Consider the following 21,623-nt stretch of genomic DNA (forward strand, 5'->3'; position numbering starts at 1 on the left):
AATGCTTAAAATTCTCCAAGCCAGGCTTCAGCAATACATGAACCGTGAACTTCCAGATGTTCAAGCTGGTTTTAGAAAAGCCAGAGGAACCAGAGATCAAATTGCCAACATCTGCTGGATCATCGAAAAAGCAAGAGAGTTCCAGAAAAACATCTATTTCTGCTTTATTGACTATGCCAAAGCCTTTGACTGTGTGGAACACAATAAACAGTGGAAAATTCTGAAAGAGATGGGAATCCCAGACCACCTGACCTGCCTCTTGAGAAACCTGTATGCAAGTCAGGAAGCAACAGTTAGAACTGGACATGGAACAACAGACTGGTTCCAAATAGGAAAAGGAGTACGTCAAGGCTGTATATTGTCACCCTGCTTATTTAACTTACATGCAGAGTACATCATGAGAAACGCTGGGCTGGAGGAAGCACAAGCTGGAATCAAGATTGCCGGGAGAAATATCAATAACCTTAGATATGGAGATGCCACCACCCTTACGGCAGAAAGTGAAGAAGAACTAAAGAGCCTGTTGATGAAAGTGGAAGAGGAGAGATAAAAATAAATGGAAAAAAAAATAAAAAAAAATAATAAAGAAAAAAAAAGTTGGCTTAAAGCTTAACATTCAGAAAATTAAGATCATGGCATCCGGTCCCATCACTTCATGGCAAATAGATGGGGAAACAGTGGAAACAGTGGCTGACTTTATTTTTCTGGGCTCTAAAATCACTGCAGATGGTGATTGCAGCCATGAAATTAAAAGATGCTTGCTCCTTGGAAGAAAAGTTATGACCAACCTAGACAGCATATTAAAAAGCAGAGACATTACTTTGCCAACAGAGGTCTGTCTAGTCAAGGCTATGGTTTTTCCAGTAGTCATGTGTGGATGTGAGAGTTGGACCATAAAGAAAGCTGAGCACTGGAAAATTGATGCTTTTGAACTGTGGTGTTGGAGAAGACTCTTGAGAGTCCCTTGGACTGCAAGGAGATCCAACCAGTCCATCCTAAAGATCAGTCCTGGGTGTTCATCGGAAGGACTGATGTTGAAGCTGAAACTCAATATTTTGGCCACCTGATGCGAAGAGCTGACTCATTTGAAAAGACCCTGATGCTGGGAAAGATTGAGGGCAGGAGGAGAAAGGGACGACAGAGGATGAGGTGGTTGGCTGGCATCACCGACTCATTGGACATGGGTTTGTGTAGACTCTGGCAGTTGATGATGGACAGGGAGGCCTGGCATGCTGCGGTTCATGGGGTCGCAGAGTTGGACACGACTAAGCGCCTGAAGTGAGCTGAACTGAAACATTAATTAGATTCTAATAATTATGCATTCACTTTTAGAGTTAAAAGTAGTTGTCATGAATTTTTAAGATCATAATAAGTTATCACTTATGTCAGCTATCGCTACACTATCTTTGATGATTTTTTAAAACTGTTTATATAGTTTAATCTGTTTCTGTCTTTAAATATAAGATGCCACTTTAAGGTAGCAGTTTCATTTCCCTCAGGAGCAGACTTTGTATGGGAATGCCTTTAGCTTCTTTACATTGTAGTATTAAATGTTTTTTCCCTCCTCATTGTTGAAATTTGTTATAAATAATCGAAGAATTTTTTTCGAATAGAGGACATTTTTGTTGCTGGGTTTTAATGAACTTGTTAAGGGTAGTTATGGACGTGTGTCCATTTAAAAAGAGAAACAAATTTTGTAAACTATTTAAAAAACAATCAGAACTTTGCATTATAATTCTTATTGTCCAAGTGGACACAGACACCACTGTCATTGGCACTCTAGAGTTGGAGCATAAGTTTAATCTACAATACCCTTGCTGTTTAATGAGTCTGAGCAGAGAAAAACTGTTAGAATATTTGTATTTGTATTATCCCCTATAATAATTGGTTTGAACTCAAGTCATTTTAGCTATTACTGAATATCTTCATGTGGCAATTCTAATCAAGGTATAGAATCATAGTAGTAAATTACTATGTAACAAATTACAAATAGAATCTTAATTTTTCCCACTAGTTATGCTTTTTACCTGGGAGGTGTATGTAAACATACAAGGAGAGTCAGATATTTAAATCTATTAGTAGGCAAATGGAGACTCTTATGTACAAACAGTGTAATTTAAAAAATATGTTTTATACAAGAAAAGAAAGTAGAATTTTTAGTGTGGACCACATGCATGCTGGAAACAAACAGTTGATTTAACTATTGTAATTCCTCTCTATTTCCTGAAATTGAACCTCAGTGTTTAGTTTCAGAAAAGATAATTCAAAGTATGTAAGAGAGATAGCATTTAAAAATTACCCTGGGATAAAAACTGAGCCAGCACTTATGTCATCCTGTATGTGGGTGACCATATTAGACATTCTTTGGCATCTTAGTAGAGGTTTGTCTTGACTGAAAAAGAAATGTGGAAGATAGTACTTTTCATTTAGTATCCTGCCCTGTGATTTCATAAATGATGTAGTATCAAAGTTAAGGAATTATTTCTAACTAAGTGTTTTGTAAAGTCTTTAAGAGTTTCTACTGAAAGGCGATTCAGTTATCTCTTCTCCAGGCTTGATAAACTCAGGTTCCCATTACTTTTAACTTACAGGTTATATTTTCCTATTTCTAAGTTACTGTGATGGGTCTTACTTAGACTCTATCAAAAAGGTTTTCTCATAGAGTAGTGTTAAGACAAATCTGAAGTTCTTAGCCCATTCCATGGAACATAGTACTCAGTGAATGATAGCTAATAAGAACAAGAAAAGTAAGAATGTTGAAAATAATGCCATGGTTTATTTAAATGTAGCTTTGAATTCTAATCTAGGCTTAAATTTAAGTATTTTTCATTTTTTTCCCTTTTCTGAGATAAAGTATACTCTAGTATGCTACTACTTTAGTATTTGAAACATTCATGAGTTAGAGGTACTAAAAATAGTGTATTAGTAATAAAAAAATTAATTCATCTAGTTATATCTATGACTTCCCCCAACCTTTATTTTTCAACTCTCTGAAAGCCCCTTCTTGATGAACCTATTTTTTGGTGTGTATGTGTGGGGGTGTGCTCAGTACTGTTATGCAGCCCTGACAGCTACTCTGTCATTGTAGGGCAAGAATGAAACCTGCTTGGGGTCATTTATAGCTTATTGTCTGTGTAGACATAATCGTGCTCAATTTTATTCAGACTTAAAAATTCAGTTCCTAGTAGTACATTGGTAAGCGTAGTTTTGATCTTAAAGAGATCTTCAAAGATAAGAACTACCTTTGTCAGTTCCTCAAAGATAGAAACTTTCTCCTGTTCATCTTTGAATTCCCAGTGCCTGGAACATAGTAAACAAATGCAGGAATGAATATCTTTTGTCCACCCCCATCCTTTCTCCCACTTCTGCCTGACCATTCAATAAAGCTTTTAGTATTCTTTTGTGGGAATGGAGAGTTTTGTATGTGCTATGAATTAAAAAACATATTAAGTTAAACTAAAAGAAACAATCAAGGAAGCGGAATGTGTAAAGAAAATCACTTTTACCTGTGTATATATCTTGATACTTTTTTGTTCATCTTTATTATAACTAGCCTTTGATAGAAACATTTTCTTACTGTTCTTCTAGATAGTTTCATTGTGCTGTCCATATTTCTTTCTCTCTTTCAAATTTTCCTGTTTGTGAAATCCAGAGATTTAATACATAGACATTAAAAACTAATGTAAGTATCTAGTAAGGGAATTAGGACAGCTTAATAACTAGGAAAATATCTTATTTGTATGGAGAAAACTGCATGTAGCTTTTTTAGGTTCATTTGAATTGTAGTATTAGGAAAAGAGTAACTTAACTGCCTTTATTCCCAACACAATACACTGTAAACCTAATTCTTCCAATTATGACATACCCTTATTTCTGCCTCCCAGGGTACACCCAGTATGCTTGGGGATTACCCCCTTCCTCCCAACAAAATAAAAGCAACTGTATAGTTTGTTTTCTGCCAAGCCACTTCTTCATAACTTGATTCCTTTTTTGCTGACCAGGATATATGTTGATGACTAAATAATTTCTGTGAAAGGGAGCCATATTTTTTACCCTGCCAATTAAAAAAAGGTGATTGTTTTCCCATCAAAGTAATATGACTGTCCCTGTATTAGTCTTATGTGAAAATGTAGCACCCATTAAATTACTCAATCATGAAAACACACATGCACAAAATATCCTTATCTACCAATAAAGTATGTGAGCTGCTTATTTGCTTTCCCCCTTCTCACACTGGATATTGAGCTAAATCCTTTCCAGAAATCTAGATTGTCCTTGAGTATCAGTTCTTCAGCTGTCCTTTTGGCCTTTGCACACTCTCCACAACACTCCATCTGAATATTCACACGCAAATGTTATGATTTCATTTTGAATGAATAGACAGCATTGTCAGACATGGCACTTAGTAGCCCACCTGCAAATCACTGATAAAATAATGACCCAGGCCATTTTGCTCAAGTCTGTTTAAGTTAGGAAGTGGTTTGGTTTTTGTCAGCAATGTTAGTAATATTTTTGGGCTTATTTCTTGGTGAAGGATTAAGTAGTGGTGAATTAAAATGTAGCTTTAAATTTTCTTTGAGTTTAATTTCTGTTCTTATTGTTTTGATGGTAGATTTTTACCAATTCTGAGGGAGAAAACTAGAATGTCTGGAAGGAGAATTGTAAATGCATTATAACCAAATTGAGCTTGCTACAATTTTATAATAAATATTCAGATCAGTTTTAGGATGTGGTAGGTTTGTGATAATGAGGTTGAAGAAAGAATTGGCTTATAAATCTAGCATTTAAAATTCATGAATGTTACAAATTATTTGAAGGTTAGAAATACAGATAAGAATTTAAAATGTTAATTTGCAATAATGGTTATATGTAAAATCTACATGTGTGTAGTAACAAGTAAGGAAAGAATTCAAAACCACATGCAAGTTGGTTGTTTTTTTGAATTAGAAATAAAGTTGCGACAGCATAATCTTAACCTTTTTGCATTTTATTTATAGTTTTTTTTTAATTTTAGTTTCAGTCTGATGGAAGCAAACAAGAAGATAAAGAGAAAACGGTAAGAGACTAGAAAAGTCCAATGTGTCTAATGTTTGTCTAGGTACAGCATACTGTGAATTTTACTGTGAACAAGCTTTAATCACCTGTGTGAATAACTGTCTTATACTTGTACATGTTGAATATAGCTTTTGGCTTATCATACAAAGTATCTTTTAAGATTGACAGCCTCCTGTTTTTGAGGATTACCTTGTTCAAGAAAGGCAAAGGGATAAAAAGTCCCTCATTCTTGCTCCACCTTTCCTTCCCTCACCTGATTTGCTTTCTTAGATAGAGAAACACAAATACATTATGAAAAGTATGGTGATAATGTGGGGAATTAGATATGGTGTGTTATGAAATCAAAGAATGGCAATTTTCCCAAGGCTCACATAAATTTGTTTTGGGGAGAGGGATTAATATGCACCTGTTACTGAAATAATTTTTCTTCCCTTCTTCTTAGGAAGTTATCCTTAGCTGTTTGCTTAGCATTACTGACCAGGTATTACTTCCATCTCTTTCTTTGATGGACTGCAATGCTTGTATGTCTGAGGAACTATGGGGAATGTTTAAAACATTTCCGTATCAGCATAGGTAAATATATAATATTTTTGTTGTTTTTAGTTAAACAGTTCTAGTGCACTAACCTCAAAATGTTTAACTTTTCATAATTCTTCATCTCATCATTTTTAAAGATATCGTCTGTATGGCCAGTGGAAGAATGAAACTTACAACAGTCATCCACTTTTAGTAAAAGTTAAAGCTCAAACAATAGACAGAGCCAAATATATCATGAAGTAAGTTTTAATTTATTTTTCTTCTTAATATCTGGATCTGATTTACTTTCTTTCAGCCAGCTTGTCTGAGTTTCAGTTTTGAGGACGCCCAGGAGTATTTACTAATTGTATAGCTGATTATATACTTCCCATAGAGTGACTCCCAATTTTTGTGGTTTTTAGCTTGTTTTGACTACAGTGTTAGCTTTTGTAGTTGTCATTTTGCATAGCTACAAACTGTATAAAAATCCTTTATAGGATGCATTATATTATAGGATTTTTTTAAAGGAGAGCATACTGTGGCCTTTGCTCAATTTGGGTAATACATCCAATGGCTTGTACAAGATAGTCAAAGTTCTAGGAATTTGTGCTGAAAGTTATAGCAGTTTTTTCCCCCCTTTTTGGAAGATCTAGTAGAATCATGCAGAACTGTCTCCTTAGGGAGTCAACTTTTGAAAAATTTCCATTTTTAAAATTTGTGTGCTTTATTTTCATGTCACTAAAAACACAAGAGTGGTGTTTTTCCTAATTCCTAGTAAACTGTTTGAAGTTTAATTATGAAAATTGTATACTTCAAATCAGTACTGGTTTAGATACTAATTACACTGCTGTATTGCAAGGATTTTCAGCAGGGCTTTTTTTGTCATTTCTTTTACATTCGAGCAGTGGTATGGTTATTCTAATTAGAAGTAGTGCATTCTCTAGTTTAACTAGATTAAACAGTATGCAGTGATACTTTCTTTGCCTAGTGATATTATCCTAGGTTGCAGTCTACTAGGGAAACAAGTGTGTGCACAATCACAGTCTGGTTTAATAGATAGCTGTTACACAGCATGTATAAAGGTCTCTGGGACAATTGAGAAGAGAATGAATTATTCCACCTCATGGAAGTTAGGAAAGGAAGGCATGGTAAGAGGTGATATAAGAACTGGTCCTTCCAAAAGAGTACCAGTTTTAAGAATTCCCCAAGTAGAGTTTCTAGCTTAATAATAGCTAATATTTATGAAGCCATTACTATATGTGATGGACACTGAACTAAGTGCTTTATATGGATTATTTAATGATGTATTAAATATTGAATCTGTCTCTTCCACTCTCTACCCCCACTTACTTAGTTCTTTCAGCTGGAGTATTATAGTGCCTTGTATTATTCTCTTTCTTCAAAATCCTTTGGTGACTAACCATTGCCTGCAGGTTATATGTCAAACTTCATGGCATGGTGATATAAGAGAACCTCCATGATCTGTCTCTCACTATTTCCATCCTCATTTCCTGTCAGTTTTACCTCTAGCTGTACTGAGCCCCACGTATGTTTCCCTGAATGTGCTATGGTCTCCTTTTTCTTTGCATATATTTTTTCTTTTGTTCATACAGGTTTTCCCTTACCTCTTTTCCTCTCTCCATCTGGTGACCTCACCCTTGGATGGTGGGCTCCAGTGTCACCTCTGTGAAGCCTTCCATTGCATATACCACCAAGCAAAATTGATTTTTTAAAAATTTAATTAAGTAATTAATTTTTGGGTCGCTGGGTCTTTATTGCTGCGTGTGGGCTTTCTCTAGTTGCGGTGCGCGGGCTTCTCATTGCAGTGGCTTCTCTTGTTGCAGAGCACGGGCTCTAGGGTGTGCAGGCTCAGTAGTTGTGGTGCATGGGCTTAGTTGCCCCTCGGCATGTGGAATCTTCCCGGAGCAGGGATCGAACCGTGTCCCCTGCATTGGCAGGCGGATTCTTAACAACTGGACCACCAGGGAAGTCCGACGATTGTTCTTTATTTGTGCCGCCACTATTAAATATGCATATAAATACTATCATACTGCTTATGTATATTGCTATGATTATTTTTCTTTTTAAAATTATCTAATTTTTTTTCTAGTTTATACATTCACATGTTTTAAATTTTAGTAGATATGAAAAAGTAGACAGTAAAAAGTCTCTCACCCTGTCCTCTCAGTTCTCCCAAGGGAAAAAATGTGGCCACTGTTTAGTTTCTTATTTATCATTTGATATTTTTATGTATATGCAAATAGATACAAATATATTATTCCTCTCCTTTTATACTATTGATAGTGTATAATACGTAATGTTCTATAAGTTGCTCTAATTGTTTATGAATAAAAAATTTTTTTTAATGGTTTTAAATTTACCTCCCCAGCTGAACTGAGCTTGAGAGCAGGAACTGTTACTCATCCTTGTATTTCTAGTGATTAGTACTCTGCCCGTCATAGAAGACATTAATATGAATTAATGAATAAGTAAATTAATATAAATGTTTATCACAGAACAATATGTGCAGAATTTTTCATGTATTTGGATTTTTTTGTTAGCTGTAACTGTTACACTAGCCTTGAACAATATGATTTTAGTATTCATTGAATTTTTAAAGTTGAAAATGAAATCATTAATTTATTACTTGAGAATTTCACCAGTTTTGATTACTGTTTAAAACATGAATTTTCTATAGGGCATCCAGTAATTCATTCCACAGATGCTCATTGATTGTGTTCCATATGCCAAGCACCATAGTTGCTTGAGGGGAAGACATAATCAAGAGAATATTCCTTTTATTATAATTTTTTTTTTTGGTGGAGGGAGGAAGCAGAAAGGACTGAAATAAAAAATATGGGAAAGAAGGGCTGTTTTTGTCAAACAGGAGGGCTACCTGAAATAGGGTTAGAAGTAAGGGCAGGTGGTGGTAAGCTTGAAAGTGGAACAGAGTATAGCCAAAGTTTAAAACTGATGAGTCATTCTTTTCTATGGGAAAAAAAAGAAACTGGGCATAGAGAATGGGAAAGGGAAGCAGTTGTTGATGAAATAATTTTGATTAATGGATCAGTTTTGTCTTAAGTTTTTAAAGATAATTATAGTTTGTCACTTCCAGAATGGTCACATTCCTTGAACTGTCAACTAAATTCATTATTTGCATCATTATATTTTCATTCTAGAAAGCTGTCACTTGTTATTTTTTCAAGTTTCTAGATTTATTATGTAATAATATAATCAGAAGAGTTTAAGATCCTGTGAAATAATTGTTTTGAATTTGTAAGCATTTCATAGATATAAATTTCCAAAATGTTAGTAAAAGAATACTTAGTAGAGGGTGAATTAAAGAGAAAGGAAAGAGTAGAATTGATTTTTCAGGACTTGATTACTTTGAATATGAAAATCAGAGAACTTCCTGTATCGAGTACAGTCTTGGCTATCACTCTTTTAGGGTCGCTAAGACAGATGACATGAGGCATTTCAATGTATTACACCAAATTTGTTATCTTAATCCCTAAACTGATAGTGAGCCCTTCTAAATCTGAAATAATTATTCTCTGTAAGAAGAGATTTATGTACTTGTAGAGTATGTTAAGAGTTTTAATGCTTATTAGACTATTACTATAAAATGAAAATGTGTATATTGTAAATGTTAAGCATTAATACAAAAGTTTAATACCTTCTTGGAGAATGCATAATCAAAATAGCTCAAGTCCTGCAGTAAAGCATATGATGAGGGTGATTGTTTACATGGATCCATTTTGGATATATGGGAAATAAATTTTTTTTCATGATGTAACAAAGCTACCAACATTACAAGGGAAATTACTTAAGATGATCCCTGCCACCTTTTTCTCCCCTTGTAGGCGTCTAACCAAGGAAAATGTGAAGCCTTCTGGAAGACAAATTGGGAAGTTGAGCCACAGCAATCCAACCATTTTGTTTGATTATGTATGTTTTGAGGTTAATATTATTTTCAGGGATTTTTCTTTTTGTTGTCTTTGAATCAGCACAAGTGGAAATAGAATGATGTAGCTTAAAAATGATAGTTTTAGGGGAAAAATCTTAGCAAATGAACCATTGTATGGTTATTCTAAAAATAAAATTTAGTATGCGATATACTTAACACATTGATCTGCTTTTCTATTAATATGTGACAATGCTGCTCCTATAAACAGATTCTCTGACATTGTCTCATGTACCACATTTCAAGTTACAAAAACATTAATAAAGAGGTACATTATTTGTTGATTTAGTTTTTAGAAATACTTGAACAGCATTTCATTGCAATTCAGATGTAACACTTTCGTATTTAGAATGTGATTTCTAAAACACATTTGACATCAGTCTAGCCTCTATAATTCCAAAATTCAAGTTTGGGTGTCCTAGAATTATTTCCTAGTTGGAAAATGTAGCCTAAGAAAATATTTTCTTAGGAAATGATAGAATAGTAGGTTTTATATAAATAAACAATGGAAGGAAACTAATTTTAAGTATTATTTCTTTTGAAAAATAAAAAAGACTAGCCATTATTTGGTTAACACAGTAAAAGTTCTCTTTTGATTAGTTAATGCCTTTTATTCTTTGTTGCCATCTTCCAGATCTTGTCACAAATACAGAAGTATGATAACTTAATAACACCTGTAGTAGATTCATTGAAATACCTCACTTCATTGAATTATGACGTCTTGGCCTGTATCCTTTCAAATGAAATAATTCATAGGTTTTACATTTCATAGGTTGTAGTGGTGAATGTTTTATTTTCATTGTAAATTCCTTTCTTAACCATGTGAGGTTGATTCAGATGGCTGATTGGAAGGTTGGCCAGTCTGGAGTTTGTGTCTGGGTTGTATATTGGGAAAGATAAGATTACCAAAAATCTTTGATATATCTTGCATGCTAAAAGATGGAAAAGAGGCTGCTAAAAAGAAAAGTTGGTACTACAGTGAGTGTATTTTTCAATAATTTGTAATAAATTTAAGCTAACAACTTTTTTTTCCCAAAGGGTGGCATTTTATTGTTCTCTTAGCTAAAGGTCATTGTTAGAGATGTAATGACTTAAAATTTTTTCTTAATATATGAAAGATTGTATCATTGAAGCTTTAGCTAATCCAGAAAAGGAGAAAATGAAACATGACGACACAACCATCTCAAGTTGGCTTCAGAGTAAGTATTTTTATTTTTCCAAGGATGAAATTTCCATCTGTTGTTAACTGCCGAGCTATGTATTCTGTTACCTATGCTAAGAATCTATTTGTCAAGAGCTTTTGAGACTATCTAACCACTCAGCTTGTTCTACAAAGGGTTCAAGTCCTCGGTTGTGTAAGGAGGTTCATATGGTATTTATTCCTTTTCTAACTCAAGAGATCAGTATTGGCTGTGATAGAATTTGGAGAAACATTACTAGGGAGATGAAAGTTCCCATCCATTCTATTATTTTAGAAGAATTAATCTTAAGGGAACTATTCTTCCATCTCTCCTTTCCATCCTGAGGTTCCAGTTACCTTAAAAGAACACAGACTTGGTTGTTTAATAAAAAGCCATAGCATTGGTATTTTTTCCCCTTGTACCTTTGATTTCTAGCAGCCATTTACATTTTCTTTCAACCAGTTGTGTCTCTAATAGCTGAATCTTCAGTAACTCTCCATTGCCCTTTGAAGTCTACAATCTGTAATATATCATACAAGTAAGTTCTTTTGGAATTAGGTCCTCTTTCTATACTAGCCTCATCTTTTGCCCCTCCCTAATATTCTAATTCACATGGAAAGTGAACTTCTTGCACTTTCCATGGCCCTTTTGCACATATTATTCCCTCTTCTTGGGGGTACACATCCATACCCACTCATCTCTTCCAGCACACTTCTACTTATTCATTAGATTTCAGGTCACTTTCTTTGGGAAGCTTTCCCTGTTAACACCTCCCACCCAAAAAGTCAGAATAAAGTGTCCCTCTTCGGTACTGTTGTGTAGCTTTTTATTCATCATAGTTATTTTAGTTTACTTTTCTGTATCTCTCTGTAATGTAAGCTCCTTGAGACTAGGACCTGTGTTTTGTGCATTATCCTTTAGGTGCTCAGCAAATAATTGTTGAAAAGGATGCAGATCACTTGATTTCACTAGGGTCTCCTCCTCTTGTCTTGACTGGGATTTTGTCCCTACCAATGTGATAAAGACTATTGGCTAAAATTGTTCTTTTGTTTGCTTCTTGGTCTGGCGATGTTTCCTTGCACCTCCACAACTGGTGGCACATTCCTAGATAAAGTGAGATTTTTTTTGTGACTCAAACATTTGAGGGGCAAGTGTTTTATTGATCATTCAAGTTTGAGTTATATGCAAGATTCTGTTGTAGCCTAATTTACGTCACAGGTTGTGGAATCAGGCCTAAATATTTGAATCACTGTTCTACCTCATACCCAACTCTGTGACCCTTAGCTAGTTTCATGACATAACTTCCAAAATTTTCTTATTGATAGGTTTGTACCAACTTGAGGTGATTATTGCAAAGATTAAATGAGATAATTACATAATATCAGCTACATAATCAGCTTAGTAGACTGCTTGGCATATGTATGATCAATGAGTATTAGCTATTAGGTTGGTGCAAAAGTAATTGCAGTTGTGCATTGTTGAACTTTACCATTTGATATTGAATATTGTTCATTGATATTGAACCACATTCTTAAATAAATGTGGTTATACACTTTTGTATAAAATGATGTTCTATAACATTTTAATGTGCATTTCTCACTTTATTTTTTTTTGCTTATGACTTACTACTTGCTGTTTATTTTATATTTATTTTAGACTAGGGAAATGATGTTAGACAAAAAAAAATTTGAATGATTTTCTTATTTGAGTTCAAAATGGATTGTAAAGCAGCGGAGACAACTTGCAGCATCAACAATGCATTTGGCCCAGGAACTGGTAATGAATGTATAGTGCAGTGGTAGTTCAAGAAGTTTTGCAAAGGAGACAAGAGCCTCGAAGATAAGGAGCACACTGCCATCAAAGTTGACAGTGATTAACTGAGAGGATTATCAAAGTTGATCCTCTTACAGCTACACAATAAGTTTCCCAAGAACTCTGTCAACCATTCTATGGTTGTTTGGCGTTTGAAGCAAATTGGAAAGATGAAAAAGCTTGATAAGTGGGTGCCTTGTGAGCTCACCGCAAATCAAAAAAATCGTCATTTTGAAGTGTCATCTTCTCTTTCTCTACACAACAACAACAAACCACTTCTTGATTGGATTGTGACATGTGACAAAAAGTGGATTGTGTAAGACAACTGGGGATGACCAGCTCAGTGGTTGAACTGAGAAGCTCCAAAGCACTTCCCAAAGCCAAACTTGCACCAAAAAAGGTCATGGTCACTGTTTGGTGGTCTGCTGTTGGTCTGATCCACTATAGCTTTCTGAATCCTGGTGAAACCATTACATTTGAGAAGTATGCTCAGCAAATTAATGATGTGCACCGAAAACTGCAGTGCCTGCATCCGGCATTGATCAACAGAAAGGGCCCAGTTTTTCTCCATGACCATGCCTGACCGCATGGCACACAACCAATACTTCAAAAGTTGAATGAATTGGGTTACAAAGTTTCACCTCATCTGCCATGTTTACCTGACCTGTTGCCAGCTGACTACCACTTCTTCAAGCATCTTGACAACTTTTTGCAGGGTACATGCTTCCACAATCAGCAGGATGCAGAAAATGCTTTCCAAGAGTTCGCCAAATCCTGAAGCATGGATATTTTATGCTTCAGGAATAAACAAACTTATTTCTTGTTGGCAAAAATGTGTTGATTGTAGTGGTTCCTGTTTTGATTAATAAAGATGTGTTTGAGCCTAGTTATAATGATTTAAAATTTCAGTGTCTGAAACCGCAGTTGCTTTTGTACCAACCTTAATATTATTAATTATAAAATTCTATTCAGTGGCATCAGCAACACAGTTTTTCCCAGCTCATTTTGTTTTGGAAATTGAGTTAGTTGAAATGACACTTAATATTGTGCTTTTTGTTTTACGAACTGTTTTTTTAAAAAGCCCTGTTTTTTGTTTTTTATTTCATATAGGTCTGGCTAGTTTCTGTGGTGCAGTTTTTCGTAAATATCCAATTGATCTTGCTGGTCTTCTTCAGTATGTGGCTAATCAGCTAAAGGCAGGCAAAAGGTATTCATAGCAAATTATATGTAAATGAAATTCAATAATTAGAGTGCTTCTGCTGGTATTGGGATACTGAGGTTGCTAGTATCTTGAAAAATTATTTGTTGGTTGTAGACTTAAGAATAATAGTTGTTCACTTATTTACATGGAATTCTTTAATTAAAAGAAATTAAAGAAATTACAACTTACATATATAAACAGAATTTTGTAATTTTATAATATTTGGTTATATATGTTACTCATTAAAAATTCATATTGACTATGCATTAGACTTTTGAATAAATGATTGATATGGTATATTTTAAATCCTCTTATGGCAAAACATATTGCACTATTGATTATGCTACTGGGCAGAGGAATTGGCCTTTACATTGAGCATTTGGTAGGAATGTGTTTATTTTGAAGGTGTATGTACTATCTTTAAAACAACTAGTTTTTGAATTTAAAGTTTAGAGATAGGTAACATTAATGTATCTTTGGACACTGTCCTCTTTTCTTTATAAAGAGTGAGTTTTATTATATTATTCTGGACTAATATCAGTGCTTAGAGTTTGAATTAGAATGTAGATTAAACTCCACCAGCAATAGACTGACTAGACTAAGAATTGAAAATTGTTTTCAAAAGCTTTCTGGTAGAAAGCAAACAGAAATCTGTAAAGCTCTCTGGTGCTTCAAACAAATATTATCTAAGTAATTCTTGACAGACTGTTTTGGTTTAGGGAAAATTTTTAAAAAGAAAAACAAAACTATGTTAAGGATCTGTTGGCCATTCCCATACATTTTACTCTTCTGTGACTATTCAGGCCAGGAAAATAATCATGTTACCTTTAAATCTCTAGTTCAGTTTTCTGTACTGTGATAGAATTTTTGTGACCATCTAATGGAAAGGTTTCACTGGTACTTGTTGCATACTAATTTGCATGAGGGCCCTCTTGTTTTCAAAAACTATGTTTAGAGAAGCAAGTCAAGTTGAGAGAGTAAGCAGGCACTCTCTCAGAAAAACCACCATTCTTTTTTCTAAGAAAAAAGAGTCTTAGAAAAACCACCTTTCCTTTGTCTGTTAACTTGTATCTTGGATATGCTTAGCTTTACCTTTCTTTGGAAACACATCTGCATTTATTTTGTAGAAAAGTATGTTTTTACTTCATTACTTAACAAATTAAGGAAGATCTTAGAAGTCATAAAGTGTTATTTTCATCAGTAGTCCTAAACTTAGAGAATTCAAATGAATAACTGTTTGCACAGTAATAAATATGCTTAAGGCAGACCTCTGAACTGTCATCTTAGGCTCAAATATTGCAACTTGGAACTTGCATTTCCTTCCTTTTTTTCCTTTCTCCTCTCCCTGCCTCCATTCCTCTTCCTTAGTGTATTAATTACAACTCATTTACATTTGAAGTTTCAACTGTAGACTGTTTCTTATTTTTCCTAAATAGTTTTGACCTGCTTATACTGAAAGAAGTGGTACAAAAAATGGCAGGGATAGAAATTACTGAAGAAATGACAATGGAGCAGCTAGAAGCCATGACTGGTGGAGAGCAACTCAAAGCTGAGGTGAAACTCTGCTCTTTTTGTTTAGTGACTTAAAATTCAAACTGGGTGCATGCTACCTTTTAAAATCACATTAAAAAATGCTTGGAAATATACCTCACCAAGGAAATGAAAGACTTATTATGCTGAGAACTATAAAACATTAATAAAGGAAATTGAAGATGATTCAAAGAAATGGAAAGATATTCTATGCTCTTGGATTGGAAGAATTAACATTGTTAAAATGGCCATACTACCCAAAGCAATCTACAGAGTTAATGTCATCCCTGTCAAAATACCTAGGACAGTTTTTTTAACAGAACTAGAACAGATAAAAACTAGAATTTATATGGAACTATAAAAGACCCAGAATTGCCAAAGCAATTTTGAGGGAAGAAAAGCTGGAAGCATAACCCTCCCATACTTCAGACAGTGCTACAAAGCTATACTAATCAAAATGTATGCATGTTCATAATAAAGAATTTAAGCTTCACATAATTACATAAAGCTAAATGTCAAAGCCATACCCTTCTCTTATAATCGTCCCCACCTCCTTTTTAAAAATTGCAGTGTTCTAGTTACTTTAACCTTTTTAAAAAGCTGAAACAAAGTATAAAAGACAGTAATACATCTAAAGGGAAATAAATATCAAATCTTCTGTGGTCCTTCATACCCCAGCTGGCATAAATCTGAGCATAGTTACTCTGTTGTTGAATCTGCTCCAAACTGACTAAAGAATAATCCTTTATAAGGAACCACATGGTAGAAAGTGGAAAATATGTAGAAATTTAAAGACAGTTGGCAGTTATCTTTAAGCCAGTGACTAAAGCCAGTGGCAGTAACAGTGTCAGTAAAATAAATTTGTCAAGAGAGGGAAGGAATGTAAGGTGTGTGAGATTTTTTATCTTCGGGATTGTAACCAAATCTTTCCTGTTTTGTTTTGTTTTTTTCTTTTTTCAAATCAGATGGCATGTGTTATGTACTGGTACACTAGTAAATTTATGTCTTCTCTTTTGCAGGGTGGTTATTTTGGCCAGATAAGAAACACTAAAAAATCCTCCCAGAGATTAAAGGATGCACTATTAGACCATGATCTTGCTCTTCCTCTCTGCTTGCTTATGGCTCAGCAGAGGAATGGGGTAATCTTTCAGGAAGGTGGAGAGAAACATTTGAAACTTGTGGGAAAACTCTATGATCAGGCAAGTTAAAGTGGCCTTTGTGTTTCTGTGGATTTTTAAATCCTGATAATGGAAAATATAGAATGTTATATAATTTGAAAAATGTCATTTGCTGAGCATATATATTATATATACCATGGTATATATATTATATGCATTATATATATATATATAATGGTGTATATATTATATATGGTATATAATGGTATATGATGTATATATGAAATATCACTCTCTAAAAATGTATTGATGCGTTCCTGGTCAATAACATTCAGGTGACAAAAGACATAGTAATACGTCTCTAGTCAATAATGCGTTAAGCACCAAAACCTGTGGCTAACCTAAAAAATGTGTTTAGCTATCACCATATTACAAGGTAAAAAAAAAAATCACATGTGTTTTATAAAATTTTCTACTTTTAAGGGCCAAGAGAATTGACTTGTATATACATAATATTGTTCTATAAAATTTAGGTAAATATATTTTACCACTAAAAGTGGTGAATTTGAGACCTTGGTTGACTATCAAATTCTCAAATTAGTCAACTTTTCAGGACTTGAGTGTCTTTTTTGTAATATGATTATATGATTAAGTTTGTGGATTGTCTCCAAAGTTCTTTCAAGTTTTGAATTTGAATTCTTAATTGTTAATCAAAATATTGTTAAAATAACATCTTAGTCATTTTGGAAAACATTATGTTGGTTTAATAAAATGTTAGCACATTTGTGTTTTTTGTCTTATTTTTTAAATTTAGTGTCATGATACCCTGGTACAGTTTGGTGGGTTTTTAGCATCTAATCTAAGCACAGAAGATTATATAAAGCGAGTGCCTTCAATTGATGTGCTCTGTAATGAATTTCACACACCTCATGATGCAGCATTTTTCCTGTCTAGGCCAATGTATGCACACCATATTTCGGTAAGTATAAGTATTTTTGCTGCCATTCCAAGAATGATTCCACATTACTTCTTAACGGTTTATTTGTAAGTGCATAGTTTGACATAGGTTATTAGAGAGTTGCTCTTTTGTTAGCACTCAGCTCTGAGCAGTGGTCAATGAACATAACCCTTTTAAAAAGTAAAGTCTTTCTAGTTCTGTAATTTTACTGTTACTACACTACCGGTTGTCCAAGTTGATATCTTATAGGCCCTCTAGAACTATAGTTTTTAAACATTAGTGCAGGTCATCAGGAAATTATTAGAGAACCACCAGGGAAGCATCTTAAAAACTTAACCCCACGTCCATAAATTCTGATTTAGAAACTTGAATGCTACCAGAGAGTTTTCGCTTTGTTTTTTTTTTTTAATAAGACTAGATGATTCTCATGCAGATGAATGTGGCATATCATTCTGAGAAACACCCCTAGTGAATACAGAGAATCCTGTTTCCTTAGTGACAGTTATCCTTGTCAGATAGTTGACTTGCTATTACACATATTGCCTTGAAAGAAAAGACTGAAAGACTTAACCACCCCCAAACATTGTAAATACTCTCGCACTCTGTTGTGTAACTTCTAGGAAAGGTATATTCATGGTTCCTGTTTTATTTCTCTCCACCTAAACAAAAAACAAATGAAAAGAAACAACAACAAAAAGCAAACTAGAGTCTCCCCAAGTAGGTTATCTCTTTAGTGACTGTACTGAAAATCAAGTAAGGATGTGGGGTAAGAGGAGAAAGCCCTTCCTCCTCTTCTCGATCTGCCACCTGGACTCTTCCCTTCAAAGCCATTACCTCTAATAGGAATTTACTTTTCCTTTTTCCTCAGGGCCATGGTCAGTCCTCTGTTTGGAAACTGTGTTCTTCTCCACTTTGACTAGAGTCTAAGCATATTCTTCATTTTTGTGTAGGCTTGGATTCTGTCCCTTCTGTTTATCTGTTGTTTTTAAGTGTGTACTGTGCAAGTCTTTCATTACAGATTTGAGGAAAGATCTTGGTTCCCCTCCCTTTAACTAGAATCCCTTCTCTTTTCCAGTAGGGATACAGGGCTGTGTATTAGAGTTTGGCAAAAGATGCTGAGAAATTTGGGATCTAATTGATCATTTGATCAACCTATTATTAGTTTTAAACCTAGTTTTTAGTGTTTACATATCAACTGCTACAGTCTCACGCTTAACCTCCAACAACTAACTCAATGTTAATTGATTCAACTTTTGCTTGCAATACTGTGCTATATACTCTAGAGGGAAAAAGACAAAAAGAGAGTAAGATTGGGTTGTTGCTTCTCCTTCAGACTCTTCTCAATCCAGAAAATTGTTATATTCTCTTTGTGTAGTTATAGTTTGTGTTGTTGCTCCACCCCCAGTATATCAGTCTCAGCTATACAACAGGGGACCTGATTTCTTCAGGGACTGAGGTGTGAGAATTGCTTCATCTCAGAAGTTCTGACCTATCGTGTACTATACTGAGAAATGAACACACTCATCAGTGATATTGAACCCTAGCAAAGAGGAAAACTTGGTTGCTTGAGGTTGGCTGAGCATTTCCAGGCCAGAAAATGGAGCAGGTCATTCATACCAACGACTACTTTTTCCATAGCCTGTAGAAAATATTGCTTAAGAGATAAAAATATCTAAACAAAGAAATGTCATTCCCCTCTCAGGGTTGAGAGGAAAACAGAGAACTACAGAGGTGACTGTACAACCAAGTCAGGAGTAGGCCACATATCACCCCCTGAAAAGGGAGTTCCTTGGCAACCTTGGTTGACTGGATTGGGCATCCAAGCTTCCCTTGGGATTCTTTCTTTGCCTCTTGCAAAAGCCACTCTTGAAGAACCTCCCCCTGCCGCTCTTAAAAAAAACCTGTTTTGTTTTTTGGCCATGCCATGCAGCATGTGGGATCTTCGTTCTCAAACCAGGGACCAAACCTGCATGCTCTGCATTGGAAATGTGAAGTCCCAACCACTGGACTGCCAGAGAAGTCCCCTGAAGAACCTTTGATGAGAGAGTATGAGTATTAGAGGGCAGCTAGGTCCCTTCCATAAAGTGATTACTGGCAGACTCTCCTGGGAATAATTAAGCCAACCAAATACTGCTCAGATTGTTAGACTGAGAGTGTTTTGAACAGTAGTTAGAAGTACAGCAGAGACTTCCTGGCAGTCCAGTGGTTAGGACTCTGCTTGCACTGCAGGGGGCATGGATTCAGTTGCTGGTTGGGGAACTAAGATCCCACATGCCATGAGGCACAGCCAGAAAAAACAGCAATAACAGTGAGTATCAGTTCTATTCCATAGGTCTAGTTCCCCAGGTGACTTTGTAGAACTGTTAAACTTATCAATTTGACGGAAGACATGAGCTTGAAGAGGGGTTAAACTGACTTTAGGCAAGGAAGTATTTGTCCTCAGCAAATATGAAGTATAGCCATCTTTTCTGATCGAGCCTGTTTTATTTTTAGCTAGATAGGATCCAGGAGGGTGCCTAGCAATAGAAGTCACAGATTGAGAATGAAAGGATTAGGGAGACTAGGGCTATCATTTAACACTCTCATGTTGTTGTTTATTCACTAAGTCTTGTCTGACTCTTTGCCACCCCTTGGACTGCAGCATGCCAGGCTCCTGTGTCCATGGGATTTCCCAGGCAAGAATACTGGTTTTAATTGTTGAGATCCACCTTGCAACACTCGTCTCAAAGAAAGGCTTTTCCTCTAGTTCATATTCTAATTAATGACCAAATCAGGTAGATAAGCTATCTTATACAGGTAATTTCAGCACTGTTTTAGTCTATGTTTTGTTAGAACCTCAACAGATACCATTCTGCACACATAGGTTCATATTAGTTGACTTAAGTAGGACTTCAGTAGGATCAAAAATTTTAAAGTCTTTCTTATCCCAGCTGCTATTCTCTCAGGTTTCTGGTGTAATTGGGACCGCTCTCCTAAGTAATGTTCTTTTTATTTATAGCTTTGTCATCTGTAGCCTCAGTAGTTATCAGTGTGCTCTCTAAAATGGGGATAACAGGAGATACTTTTTCTCACTTCTAAAATAATTGTCTGATGCTCTATTCCGCTTGAGATATCCTATGAAACAAAGAGCACTTGGTGTGCCTTCAAGCCAATGAGCCTAGAGTATGGCAGCACTCAGTGGGAACGGCAGCCGGGTTGTAAGGAGCCAAGACTCTGCTGGTCGTGATGCAGAACTGGAAGTGGGACCTTTGAGTTCTGACCTTCTAGTTCTGGGTTCCATGTTTAGCAAAAACTGTGAATGATTTAAGTGCTTTTCTAGCGTAAAGAAGCAGCTAGTTTTAGATGTCCTCTTAGGTTCATCTTCAGGGATGATGCCTAGCCCAGACAGTTTTCTGGAAAGAAACTGAAGGACATGAGACAGTAGCAACAACTCTACTTTGTTTTGTTTTATTTTTTATGTTTGGCATATATTTTATCAACTATTGATAATATGTGGTCCCTTCCATTGTACTAACAGATTCTTTTATTCATACAATTAATCCCCTGACTTTCCCCCAAACCAATCAAGCCAAAAAAAAAAGCTATAGGAAGTCAGTTCCCATATGCTTTATACTTCAGTATACCATAGTCATTCAGAGAAAAACTTACTTGGCTTAGCAGTAGGATTACCGGTAGGTCCTTGTTTGCCCAAGACTTTCCCAGTTTCAGCACTACAGTCTTTCATCCTTGGAAACCTCTCAATCACTGGGAGATCTGGACACTTGGTCCTCCTACTTAGCAGTCTTATGGTAATGTTCTCATAACCTTTCTTTGTATTGATCCAGCTTCTTAATTGACAGATCACAACAGATGACAGGGGCTACATACAGTGATAAAACATTCTGTCTTGGTTTGCTCTTCTGCTTCTTTCCTAGTGTTTAGACCATCTACTTGGTTCCCTTGAATATTTCAAAAGCAGGAGTGGAAACCCCACCTGTTCAGTCCTTGATGCAGCAGCAAGAGAGTATAGTGGAGGAAATGGACAAGGGGCTCACATACCCTATTCACTTACTCAGCAGAAACTTGTGCAATAGGAATCTTCTGAAAAGCTCCTAGTAAGCACACAGGACTAAATATTGAAACAGCTTCCAGGGATGATTTATCTTTAATGTTGTTGGTAAGAAATTAGATTTCCTGCAACATTTTTGATTGGTCATTTTCTGATTCTTGAAAAGGGGACCTAGGTAACTTTTTATTTTTTACTGGAGTATGGCCAATTAACAATGTTGTGATAGTTTCAGGTGGACAG

The 21,623-nt window shown here is 35.3% G+C and overlaps 1 protein-coding gene and 1 long non-coding RNA gene across 17 annotated transcripts in view; one reads left to right on the forward strand and one right to left on the reverse strand.

Moving 5' to 3' along the window:
- THOC2 (THO complex 2) overlaps positions 1-21,623 on the forward strand; it is a 112,755-nt gene that overhangs the window by 67,119 nt on the left and 24,013 nt on the right. For 11 of the 16 annotated variants that reach the window (XM_043457680.1, XM_043457681.1, XM_043457684.1 and 8 more), the window contains exons 13-22: positions 5,015-5,056; positions 5,498-5,628; positions 5,730-5,831; positions 9,435-9,531; positions 10,170-10,263; positions 10,654-10,734; positions 13,639-13,735; positions 15,166-15,283; positions 16,279-16,458; positions 17,192-17,356. In XM_043457680.1, coding sequence (XP_043313615.1) covers positions 5,015-5,056; positions 5,498-5,628; positions 5,730-5,831; positions 9,435-9,531; positions 10,170-10,263; positions 10,654-10,734; positions 13,639-13,735; positions 15,166-15,283; positions 16,279-16,458; positions 17,192-17,356 — 1,107 coding nt within the window. The remainder of the gene's footprint in view (positions 1-5,014; positions 5,057-5,497; positions 5,629-5,729; positions 5,832-9,434; positions 9,532-10,169; positions 10,264-10,653; positions 10,735-13,638; positions 13,736-15,165; positions 15,284-16,278; positions 16,459-17,191; positions 17,357-21,623) is intronic. The other 5 variants (XM_043457687.1, XM_043457692.1, XM_043457693.1 and 2 more) reach the window with 1 other exon arrangement.
- On the reverse strand, positions 12,647-20,767 carry LOC122434388. The gene is made up of 3 exons (XR_006267362.1): positions 20,755-20,767; positions 13,170-13,174; positions 12,647-12,776 (listed from the first exon to the last, which is right to left on the reverse strand). It is a non-coding gene; the product is annotated as an uncharacterized LOC122434388 (long non-coding RNA).

The sequence above is a fragment of the Cervus canadensis genome, chromosome X (assembly GCF_019320065.1).
Source record: "Cervus canadensis isolate Bull #8, Minnesota chromosome X, ASM1932006v1, whole genome shotgun sequence".
Taxonomy (NCBI): domain Eukaryota; kingdom Metazoa; phylum Chordata; class Mammalia; order Artiodactyla; family Cervidae; genus Cervus; species Cervus canadensis.